The sequence below is a fragment of the Condylura cristata genome, unplaced genomic scaffold (assembly GCF_000260355.1).
Source record: "Condylura cristata isolate star-nosed mole 26May11 unplaced genomic scaffold, ConCri1.0 scaffold00006, whole genome shotgun sequence".
NCBI lineage: Eukaryota > Metazoa > Chordata > Mammalia > Eulipotyphla > Talpidae > Condylura > Condylura cristata.
In genome coordinates this window covers 28898741-28911542 of record NW_004567107.1, presented here as the reverse complement: position 1 = coordinate 28911542, position 12802 = coordinate 28898741, and the positions used below count along the sequence as shown (strand labels likewise).

The 12802-nt window shown below is 42.2% G+C and overlaps 1 protein-coding gene across 1 annotated transcript in view; it reads right to left on the bottom strand.

Annotated features, from left to right (window-relative positions):
- The window catches only part of RASEF (RAS and EF-hand domain containing), a 48518-nt gene extending 37909 nt beyond the window's left edge, over positions 1-10609 (bottom strand). The window contains exon 1 of the mRNA XM_004677543.2: positions 10179-10609. Coding sequence (XP_004677600.1) covers positions 10179-10609 — 431 coding nt within the window. The remainder of the gene's footprint in view (positions 1-10178) is intronic.
- Positions 10610-12802: the final 2193 nt, after the last annotated feature.

Genomic DNA, 12802 nt, shown 5'->3' with positions numbered 1-12802 from the left:
ATATTGAGGGCAAGAAACCCAATTAGTAAAGGTCATGTATGCAAAGAAAAAAGAAATATAAGTAAATGATATTGACCACGGGGGGGGGGGGGGGGGGACTGTGGAGACTGGAAGGGAGCTGCAAAGTGATGAATTGTTCTGTTTCTCAGTCTGGATGTGTCCTCTGCAGCATCCATCTGTGACAATTCAGGACACTATCCACTTCAGTTCTGTACACTTTTCTCTGTGTGTATTTGTGTCTGAAGGACACTTCCACAAATACACAATACACTTGATGAAGTATAAAACACTCACCATGACAAATTCAATCACAAACGCTTCAAAATTCAAACAACTAAAGTTAAAATGTTGAAGTTTATCTTTACTACTTCAGTTTGCATTCACTTTCTGAGGATTTGTATTTTTTTTATATAGTTTTCTTCCTTTTCCAAATAACTCCCAGCCCAATGTGGCCACATGGGCACGGGCCTTGGCTGAGATGGTCTTACACCATCTGGGTGGGACCTTAGAGTCAACATTTCTCAAGGACTACCAGGTGCTATTCTGAGACCCTTGAGTAGCAAAGTCTGAGAAATGGTGTCATGAAAACCATTGTCTGCAGAGCTTCTGGGAACTGAAAAACGCCCATGGCCTCGGAACAGAAGCTGACAACTTTCTGATGCTGAATTTTAGGACTTGTATCTGGTGACAAAGTCCTGGACTTTCCTATGCCTCTCAAATTTCATCCTTAGCAACTATCAGTGCGGAGCCAAAAATTAGTACTTGGGGATAGCAGAGTAAGAATTTGGTCTTACAATAAAGAATGTCTTATTCTTTCTCACTAAGGATCATTCGAGTTGTTGGCATAGTTCCTTTCCCATAACATATGTAGCTGGGAAGAAGGAGAAAGGGACAAGGAAGAAAAATAAGAACGTAAGTGAGCAAGCAAGCAGACAGTTTGCCTGGAAAGGGCAACAATATAAAACTCTGGCATGACACGCAGGATGGGTAAGGCCCTTTAATCAAGATGTCTCATCTGCGAAGGGTTCAGCTGGAGTTACAGAATTTTGATAAAGAATGACACTGGAAGGGAAGCTGTAGGGGTAGAGACAAGGGTGAATAATAAACCTTTTCTGGGTGAGGTGGCTGGGGCATCTCAGAGTCATAAAAAGATGCAAGATTGCCATTTCTTGGCAGAAAAAAAAATATTAATGACTTTAAGTCACTGCAAAATTGTGGGATGTCATTTTGAAATGATTAGACACTTGGAAAGTGTACAAAAATATTATGTATATATAGGGATTTTTCCAGATTCAAATAAACATTTGGAAAATTTTTGATAGATATTTTGTAAATTGGGAACATTGCTCTTCTTGGGAAAAATGCTCACTGCTCTTTTTAAAACTGATTCTTACAACACAGGAAACCTCAAAAACTAAGAATATTTGAAAAAGATTCTTAATAAGTGTAATGATTAAATGAGGGTCACTTGGCTAGGCTGTCAAACTCAAATATTTGGTCATACAAGTCTGGAAGCTGTTGTGAAGGTCCTTTATACAGGAGATTAACATTTAAATCAGCCGACTTTGAATAAAGCAGATTACCCTCCACAATTAGGCAGGCCTAATCAGTTGAAGACGTTTAAGTAAAGACCTTTAAGTAAAGAGGAAGGAAGAGAGAGTTCTGGCAGCAAATTGCCTTTGGACCTCAGTGTCCAGTCGGCCAGACTTTTGGATAGATTTTGAAACAGCCAGTCTCCACACCTGTGTAAACAGATTCCTTAAAATGCCTTTCCTGTTCTCACTTTCTCTCTCTCTCCCTCGCCCTACCTTCTTTCCTTTCCCATCTGTCTCTGTAGGAACAAACACATATACAACCTTCCCATATATCTCCTCCTATCAAGCTATCTTCATCCACAAAGCATACAGATAAGCTGCAAAACCCTATATTTCCACTTTTTAAAACATCTACAGGTATTCTGCAGCTATATTTCTACATCTATGAAAAAGCTAGCCGATTTCTTTTTTTATTGTGCTACTCTCTTATCAGATACAATGACATATAAATCAACATGGATTTTCTAAGCAAGTGTCTATTGGCTCTTCGGGAACTGTGCCACCTCTGTCCAGGGCAAATAGCTGCATTGTGTTATAGGAGCAAGAATCAGGAGGACCGTGTCATGCCCGGGAAAAACCATCACACCAAGGCAGGTGGCCAAGCCCTCCACCTCTGGAGCTACGACACACAGCTGACAACTGGTGGCACTTCACCACTGCATTTGGGTTTGAGAATGCCGACTCAACGGCAGTTTTATTGGTATATACCCAGAAGTCTAAAGAACATTTCATCAAAGATAGAATAACAAAACCGCCACTAGTGTGCAAGCCAGTATTTCATAATGGCGTACCACAGCTGAACAATCCCATTAAATGTCTCCAAAATAAGTTTAAAAATTTGAAATTGAAAAGAATGTTGCCCCTGGTGTGTATTTGGCAAAAAGGAACTCTGAGAATGTGTCATTACCTAGAATGTTTCTGCTTGGTCACCTGAAAATAAAAAGGCCTGAAAAGTGTGAGTACATTGAAGGGGCAAAGGTTGACAACCTGTATGTGGGCTTGGTTCAAAAAGAAGAGTGCTTTTATAGGCATTCAAATCTCTTATCTCTGCAAAAAAAAAAGTTCTCATATTTCCATAACATTTGTTTTTCTGGTGGTAAAAAGAGCCTAACTATCTTACCAAAACTGTAAATGAACTGTACATGATTGTTGACTATATATGTTCACTTTTATAAAGTAAAGTCTAGAACGTTTTTATCTTGAATGACTGAAACTCTATAACCCGCTGAACCGCAACTCCCATTTCCCTTAAGCTCCTGGGCCTAGCAGCCACGACTCTACTAAGAGTCTCATTATTTCAGTAAATAGATGTATGCAATGTTTATCTTTGGGCGACTGGCTCCACCAACTTGGCTTTATATACTTATATCCTCTGTGTTCATCCACAGGGTCCCATACTGTAGGAATTCCTGCTTTTTTAAAGCCAAATAATCGGTCATTGTATCTTTATCCATTCATCTGTTAATGAACACTGGTTGTTTCTACCTGGCTCTACTGAGAACAGTGTTGCAATAAGCATGTGGGTGTTTCTTCAAGATAATAAGTTTCTTTGGTGACATACCCAAAAAGGGATTACTGAATTATTCAACAATTCTATTTTTAATTTTTGGCAGAACATTCATTCCATTTTCCACAGTGCCACACCATTTTACATTTCCACCAACAGTGCACAAAGGTTCAAAATTCTCCACATCCTCACTAGCACTTATTATTTTCTGCTATTTTGTTGCTAGTCATCCTAACAGCTGTGAGGTGATCTCTCATTGTGGTTTTGATTTGCATTTACCTGATGATTAGTAAGCATATTTTCATATTTTATTTCAAAAAAAACAAACTTTCCCTGAAGGGCAAAATATTCCATCCATGAAAGAAAATGCCACTGTAATAACAGAAAATATGAACTCTCATGACTAAACTCCTTTATTTTTAATCACATATCACTTTAATTATAAATCATTCCATTCCAATGGGTTTTTACATGTCTCAAAAACTATGACAGCCAAATACCTCCAGTTTAAAATGGAAAAAAAAAAAAATCAACATAACAGTGAGAACTCAGTCATCCTCCCCCAAGGCCATACCTTGTAAGGGCAACATAACCTGGAGGTAGAAAATGTTATACAGTAACATCTGCTGGACCTGAACAAGGTAACTCTGAAAAGAAAGGTAACACCAAAGAGCAAAAAAAGAGAGTGAAAAAAGAGTATCTTTGGGTCAAAATACTATCCATAAATTTGGGAAAGCTGGATTACAGTTCTCAGTATACATGGAATTATGCACTCGAATCTTCCATGTGAGCTGGCATCCACCCTTGAATTTATCAGGGTCCATTCACAGATAGGAAATAAGTTTGCAAACTAAGAAAGGTATCCTTGCTGCCTCTGTATTGTCACATTCCCAGAAAATGCAAAAGTGGGCATTTCCACTTAAGATCTGAATTTTCACTGTGTTTTAAAGTTGTCATCACAAGCAACACTGTCCATCCCCTGCAGATAGAGCGGAAGTTCCCACTGCTCTTTTTGGTAGAACTTTACCCACCTGGTCCCAGGGGCATCTGAGATGGTGTGCCCCCCTCCACCCCATCAGGCACAGCCCTCATGATGGCAAAACCAGAAAATCAGAGATCATCTGACAGGGGCCTGGATCTTCTCTCCATGGAACTGAAACACCAAAAGTGACAGAAAAAGCCCTGAGTACAGTTTCTCAGCTTGCTTTCTGACCACCAGTGAGAGCTGGAATCAGACCATACATTGAGATTTTCCCCACTCTGTACCCTCACTGAACCCATTACCTCTAGATACTGAGAGACTGGCCCAGAAACTTAGATTTTTGACAGAATACAAAAAAAAAATAAAATAAAATAAAAATAAAAATAAAAATCCAGTTTCTAGCACAGTCCAGGCCCCCAAAAAAATTGTTTTTAAGGAAAGGAGGGACTGACCCTGGTGATGCAGCGGGTTAAAGCACAGCACTAAGAAGCTAAAGCCACTTCAGCATGAGTTCAATCCCCGCCTTTGAGATGGCCCACATGGTGCGGCAGACCTCTCCTGACCCGCCTGCTGCTCCCTCAGCAGTATACTTCGCCAGTCGGCCTGTTCTACTCCCCACTCTGTCTCTGGTGAAGCCTCTCACCCTCTGCATCTCTGGCATGCACCACAGTTCTGTATGCACAAATAAATAAATCTTTAAAAAAAAAAAAAAGGAAAGGAGGAACTAAGAGAGGAAGACAGGCAAACAGGCATAGGGAAAAAGCAAGAAGAAATTCTTCAGTGAGAAAAACACAAATGTGATCCTTAAGACTGGGAACAACATAAAACAAACTTCTTCGACAGTATTTTTTGCTCCTACAATTTAAATGATGGACAGTACTTCAAAGCAGTAAAAAATAGAGAAACCAATGTTGCCAGTCCTCTACAGTCTCTGAGAATTTTGAGTCCTTTTAAAACAGTTTTTCACATACTTGACTAACATGCAAAACTGGTTAAATATTTCCCTATTGCAGGGCAGACATAATGTTTATTCACATGACTTTACTATGAATAAGTAAAAACCAGCTATAAACTCCTTACATGTGCTGCTCCAAAGCATAGATAAGATCAACACATATACACAAAATCAATGAAAACAGGGTTGATGACATTCATCTGAACTGTCATGGAATGTAATTCCACAGCAATGAAATCTCCATAGCCCAAGTTGGGGGTCCTGGCACCACAGAACTTCGCCTTGCCATCGCTTCATTGTTGAGACCACAGACAATACGACACTCTCTGTTGTCAGTCACTTTCAAACCCTGTGACCACATCATACACTGAGCCCACCCTCTGCCACCCTCACAGCCATGGCAATGACAACAGTGCTGTGGTGGCTGCACAGTATGAAACAGGTGGGTTTAAAATTGTGTAGTCAGTCACCCAGGTGACTCCAAATGTGCTCAAACTCATTTGTTCAATAATTTCATCAAAATGAAAATGGTTAGTGTTCTGTGAGGCACAATCTAATCACCAATGTGTCTCCATCTGCTGATTCTTGTCTTTCCCACCCACTCACCTTCTCACCCTCACTGCGTTCTTCTTCTCCACCTCCACCTCTCCTCTCCCTACCTCACCCTGCCAAGCACCATGCAAGTGAAGTGGGCTTAGGAGGTGACCACACTATTATGAAAGGAGACAGAGTGAAGAGGGTAGAAATGGAACTCAAGGAGGGGAAATGTGAAAGAAACCCTGACCAGTTCTGAAACTCTACTTCTGCCTACTTACAGCTACTTGTTCTTAAAAAATGCCCTGGGGGGGGGGGGGAGATCCCTGGTGGCACAGCAGGTTAAAACACAGCACTAAAGCCGCTGCAGCATGAGTTCGATCCCCGCCTGCCCCGGAGGTGATCCACATGGCGTGGCAGACCTCTCCTGACCTACCTGCTGCTCCCCTCAGCAGTGTACTTTGTAGATCTTACTGTTCTGCTCCCCACTCTGTTTCTGGTGAATCCTCTCACTGTCCCTGCAACTCTGCCCTGTACCCAGTTCTGTATGCATAAATAAATAAATCTTTTTTTAAAAAATGCCCTAGGTACATGTGATTAGTGTTCACCTGTTGGTCTTTTCCTCTTAGTTAACGACCATCCTTAGATTATGTGGATATGCTGAGAAAATCGTGTTGACACAGTCCATCTACTCTTCACATGTGGGTAATGTTGGTTCTTCTCAATTGCATTCCTTCCTTGTAAATTGTTAAATAAAAGACTCCCCTTCAACATTATGCATAGAAAAGTCTCAAATCATGTGAAACAGCTGCTCACAAAGTGTTGATTTTAGCATCTGAGCTGATCCCACGCTAATTCTGTCTAGCCTGGCAGGTCAGCCATTGTATTAATTTCTATTATATTCCTGGCACCCAGCCTGCATCTGTCCCAGGTCTGGCCAGTATGGAGTTACCCACACCCATTCATACATCCACTGTGGTTCATACACATTTCTATTCGTGAGAATGTGGAGTTCACTATCAAAGTGAATCAATTCACAAACTCAAAAATCACTACAAATGCAGCTGAGAGAATTGAAAAGCTCTGACTACAGGATAGATGGGTTCCACCATACCCTGCCCATCAAGTCCACAAGCACACACACCCTGTCTTCTTCACCATGCAAATGTCTGAACTCTGTGACCAGCTTACAATAGGAACTGGAAAAAATCAGGAGAGAAAGCACAAATGAAATGAGGATAGACCCACACAATGTAAATTAAATGCAGTTTCAATATATGGATGAAGAAATACAAATCACGCAAGTCATTCACCCAACATCTATTGAGTAGCTATTGAATGTGAATCTCTTTGTCACCAAAATAACATCCCTGGCAGAATAAACAGGTCAGTAGGTCATACAAATCTTTTCTCTGTCTCTCACATACAGTGAATTCCCACTTGCAGGGTTTTTCTTTTCTGGAACAACCTTCTTTTCTGAATTCTCTTCTGTAACCATATCATCTTGCTGTTCTTGTATTACCCTCTGACTGAGCTCCTGCTTCCTATGGGGTGGTAACAGCCCATCCTGGCAGTAAAGGCCAGGGATTCCTCCAGGTTCAAGTGTGGAGCCTCCCCTCCCCAGTCTTTAAGGAAAAGAGTTCCTCAGTTTTCTAAGAAACTTAAGGAACTGTTGACACACATCCCAGAGGCCATTTTCATCCATTCACGATGCAATATCAGTTTCTCTCTAATATTGCAATTACTAGTGACTGGGAAATGTAACCAAAAATTGCTTCATTATTTGATCTAAGAGCTTTGAAATGGAAATTATGTCATACTATCATATTTTGCCTCTACAGGAAACATGCATTATCATATCTGATATCTGGTGTTATCAAACTGAACATACAATCTGCTGGGATAGACAAGGGACAGGAGGTCACCAGGGAAAGATAGAGTATTTGATGGGAAACAAAGACACCAGATGAAATGCCACACATTTCAGAGAGACAATTTTTCCCTTGGAAGAAAAAAGTGTGTGTGTGTTTGTATAAAATTGAAATATGTACCTTTATTATCTGATATTCAGATAATCTATTTCCTTCATTTAAAATGTTTATTGAAGTAAAATTACATTATAACATGTATCTCATTATAAATCAGTATCTCTAGTTGCACCATTAAGTTCACCACTAAAAGTCCAATTCTATCCTTCACCATAAAACTAACCCCTTTTACACAAATGACAACCTCCTACCTGATCCCTCCCTTCTGCCAACCCTTAATTTGGTCTCAGAGTTCAAAAGTTATTTTTTTGCCCATTCACTTATTTTGTCTCAATATATTAGGAAGTAAAATGAATACATACTTAATTATTTACAGGTTGAAAATTCAAAGAAAGCTCCAGCTTCTAACATTCTATTGTTTCCATCCACAATATACAGTTTCCTGTAAATAGCTCTCTTGTCTTTAAATGTTTTTCAAGTATTTTTTGAAGAAATGTTTCTACCCACACTATGAGCCTCTTGAAGACATAAACTACACTTTATCCTCCTCTTTGCCCCTAAGAACCTAGGTCAGGCCCTAAGACAGCATCTGGTACAAGAGAAACTCAATAATGTTTGTAGAATTAATTTGCCTGAAATAATGGCATATTATTATCAATAAGGAAAGATTTTTATTGCATTTGGGTGGGAGGAAGGGAAAGTCAACAGCTGTATAAGGAAATGTAACAGAAGCAATCCAATTTACCAAAACAGTTAAGGGCTACCATGGTAACAATCAGATGAAGCAACTCAGTTTAGCTTTTCCACTTGAGCAAGTACAGGATGGCAAATATTGTACTTGTTAATCTCACATCAGGAGGGGGTGGGGCACTGAATACTAGTCTATCAGGTGATACCAGTGTCCATTCAATTTAACAACCTCCAAAGAGTTTGGAGTGGCGTGATGATGACGATGATGACAATAATAATAATATCACCAATAATGTTAAGTGTGGGTTTGTATGTTGATCCTCAGGTCACTTTAATCATTTACAAGTTAAGTGTCAAATATTTGCTACTGAGACTTGATAACTGTGGAAAGTAGATCCCTATGTGTGCTTATGTATAAAATATGATATGGACTTAAACTTCTTTATTCCTAAAATTGATAACTTTTAAACTTAGCTGGACCTAAACTAAATTCTAGATGAAAGATGACTCCATGCTTAAATTTTTTACTTTCCTGAGGGAGATACTACATTTTAACTCACTAGCAAATAAAAGAAAAGATGGGCATCACACCCACTTTCTACACACAATCCCTCCTTCTGGCCATGAGTCACTCTTTGCCAACAGTGTTCCCCTCACTTTCCAAACTAAAAGGAGAAGCTGGGCAATGGAGGAAGTGAGGATACAGTCCTGCAGGTCTCAGCTGTGAGCCAGTCAGCCTGGCCACTGATAACACCCAGGGCTATTTCTTTTTTCAGTCTTATGTCACTTATGTGAACTGCCAACCGAAATAATGCTTTTCAGATCTTAATAATGAGAACCAGAGCTCCATAAAATTTCAACTAAAATCCAAAAGAAGGCAGAAAAACATTTCACACATAATTATTAAGGTGTTTTACTGTCGGACCAAGCAGCAGCTGCTCTGGACAAACCAGAACAAAGCAAGGGTGTATGCAAACCAGCAAAGGGTGGTGGGTGGGAGAAGGTGAGGGGAACAAGACCAAAATGGAGGTGGGAAGAATAAATATATGGGACTATGGTGATGGCACATGGGTGAAGTGGTGGTGGGAAGTCCACGAGGATTACAACTAATATGAAAAAAAATGTACAAAATGAGGAGTAATGTAAAAAGTACATAAAATTAAAAAAAAAAAGAAAAAGAAAACCCCCAGTGTCTTTCCCTCTCTGCCATGAGTAGGCAGGGAATTAAGTTAGAAACTTGGTATTATTGCTATTTCTGCTGAGCTAAGAATAGAGAATGCATTCTTTTATGAACAGGGCAAGTCTCTTAAAGTTTTTAAGGCTAAATCTCCATGTCTAATTTTCTCCACCAATCATAGAAAACCTACCTCCCAGAACTGTCCTGAAACTTAGTAAGTGCACTCCAATGCCTAGCACACAGTAGGCATCAATGACTGTCTCCGGCAGAACACATGACCCATCTGGTTTTCCTAGTAGTCCTGGGTGCACAACAAACTCAAAACTATTATAGAGAATGCCAAACTGGCATCCAGCCTGGCTCGGGGTGCCCAGGTGCAGCCGGAGGCCTGGAGTTGGAGTGACGCAACCAGACCGCGCTGAGATATGGGGACACTGAAACCTGTGCCCGGCACATTCTCCAGATGCTGCGGGTTTCACTGTAGCCGTGTAATAAAGTGCCCTTTGCAAGGCACAGAAATGAGCAAGTGACACTCTTTCAAACCCAAACCTTGACACTGAAAACATTCCCTTTCCTTACTCTAAGGGTTCTCTCCTTGGAAAAGTTAAAATGAGTTGGTGAACTGAGAAAAACAACTCAGAATAAGACCGAGAGGGCCTGCACACTGGCGCGTTGAGAGTGGGGAGGTAGGCGCCCCGGGTGGGCGGGAAACGCCGGCTCACGCCTCACGCGCCCAACACACGCACGCACCTGGGGATGAACTTGGCCTCGTCTCCGAGTCGTGTCTGGAAATCCTGCCAAGCCCGGCCAGGATTCGCGGGGTCCCAGGGAGGCTTCAGCACCTCCGCCCCCTCCGCGTTGCTCTCGTCCTCGTCGCTGTCCCCCGGGTCCGACCCTACCTGGGCCGCGGCGGGCGCGGGCTCACCCGAACCCCAGTCCGGGCGCCGCGCCCCGCCAAGGGCCCCGCGGAAGCCGCGCGCGAACTCCTGGAACGTGATGGCCCCGTCGCGGTCGGCGTCGAGCCGCTGGAACACGGCCTCGGCGTCTGCCGGCCGCACGCGCAGCTCCGCGCACAGCGCGCTGAACTCCTCGCGCTCCAGGCGCCCGGAGCGGTTCGCGTCGCAGGCGGCGAAGACCGAGCGCAGCCGGGCCAGCTCCTCCCGCTCCCCGGCTGCCTCCATTCCGCCCGACGGGAGACGGCCGCGAGGGCTCCGCGGCCTTCGGAGCCTCAGAGATCGGCTAGTCCAGCTGGTTCGGCCACTTGTGGGAATGTCCGGGTGGAGCCGGCGCCGGGGCGGGTCTGGGGCGGCGCGCTCCCACGTTGCTCGGGGGAGCCCCGCCGTCCGCTGTCTGTCCCAGTGCGCCCCTGACTGGGCGCCCCGCTGCTGAGCACCCCGCGCCGCCGCCACTGCCACTTTTCCCGAGGGTCCGGCTCCGCCCAGCCCTGGAGGAGGAGAGCGCGGGTTCACACACTACCTTCTGGTACTTTCCTAGTAGGACTCTGGCCAGAGTCCGGGCTAGGGGCCCTTGCAGTGGGGAGGTCCCGCCGCAGCTGGGGGTACAGTCCCCGCGTCGGCAGCCCCTTTTCATTAACTCTGACTGCTCGAGTAGTGCAGAGCGTAGTTATCCCCAGAGTGGTGCTGACTCGAGCGCGGGAAGTTTGGCGGACTGGACAGTAACAGAAAGGGAACATCGGCCTAGGACTCCAAACTAACGCTGTGTGTTTTATTCTCTTCGATTTCCGGAAAATTGGGAGATTTCTGTTTATACAAGTTTTCTTACAAGTCAAAGTACTGCTTTGACTGGAAGACCCCACTGCCTGATTTTGCTAGCTTTCTTCAATGCATCTTCCTACTTCAAACATTAATGTCCAACCAGTTCCTACAAAACAGAATCACACAAATATTCCAGATCCCCCAATCCAAATCATTGTTTGATCTTTAACTTTTATTTCAACAATGCTTCTTTAACTCTCGGTGCTTAATGGCTACAGATCTTTAAAATTCCTTTTGTTTTTTTTGACCTTATAATTTCATTTCCAAAAGTCTGTCACTCTAGCATATAACATATATCTATATATAAATAGATATTCATTCTGATTCTCCTAGTCTATAAAAATGCACTTGGGTCATTTTGGGCTGTATTCATATTATTCATTGCCACCACTTTTAAGATTTTTTAGGATTTTCCTTCTTTACTACTATTTTATTGTGTACTACTATTTTTCTCAATATGATAAAAATAAAGTAGGGGATTAAACTGACACCTTCCCTCAGGCTAATGTTCTTATACATAACGCTAAGTGCTAAATGTCTAAGGAACTGTTTCTTCTTGACTAATACAATTATCTGGTTAACATTCAGCATCTAGCAAGCTATAAATACCTCTGATATCTCTATCTGTAAATGTAACTTGTAAGTTTTGCACGCATTCCATTCAAAGCTCAGGTTTTAGCAAGTGAATAAACTACTACCAAGGGGGCAGCTAATACATTGAAATGAATCGTGTCATTAGTGCAATATGTTATTATTGATTTTGAGTTTAGTGCTTTCCTGTTTATTCTGAAAACTGTTTATTCCATAGAAAGTAAAAAATGCCCACTTTGTAGTGCCTTTAAGTCTTCACAAATTTACATTAAACTGAACTTTTGAAATATCACAATATTGTGATTAGTATCAGTATTCTTCAAAATAAATGAGCTAATATTTTTAACTGTTTATGCAGAAATACTTTCTTGAAGACTGCTCTTACAGCTTCATTCCTGAACTCACTTTCACTTTTGTACTCTACTTCTAAATTTTGATGTTCTTTGATCTGCTCTGCCTTTTCTCTGAGCCCCTTCATGAAAAGTCATCAAGATACATGAATTACCCCAAATGTCTTATGAACAAATCTTCTCATTTTCCCTGATATCAAACTCCCCCAGTTATATCAGTTATATCAGTTAGAACTGTTATATCAGTTATCAACCTCTTCACAGTACAACAAACACTTAGTGATTTAAATCAGCCAAATTTAGTTGTTCATTCTGTTGTCATCAGGTTGGTTAGGGCTCAGGTAGGTGTCTATCAGCTGACTTGCCTGGGATTATTCAGGGAGTTGAGTCAGTTGCGCCTGTATGGCCCTCAAGGACCTTACTCATATATCTGTAAGCTGTGGCGGTCATCTGGGCCTGTCCTTTACAGCTAGCACAGCTTTTCATATGGTGACTGTGCTCCAGGAGGGTAAGCCCCAGTGCACAGATGTTTTCCCAGCCTGGTTTTGTGTCATACTTGCTGATATCCCATGATCAAACCAAGTCACATGGCCAAGCCTTATGTCAATATGGGAGGGAACTACCCAAGGTCATGGACATAGGGAAATGGACAATTTTT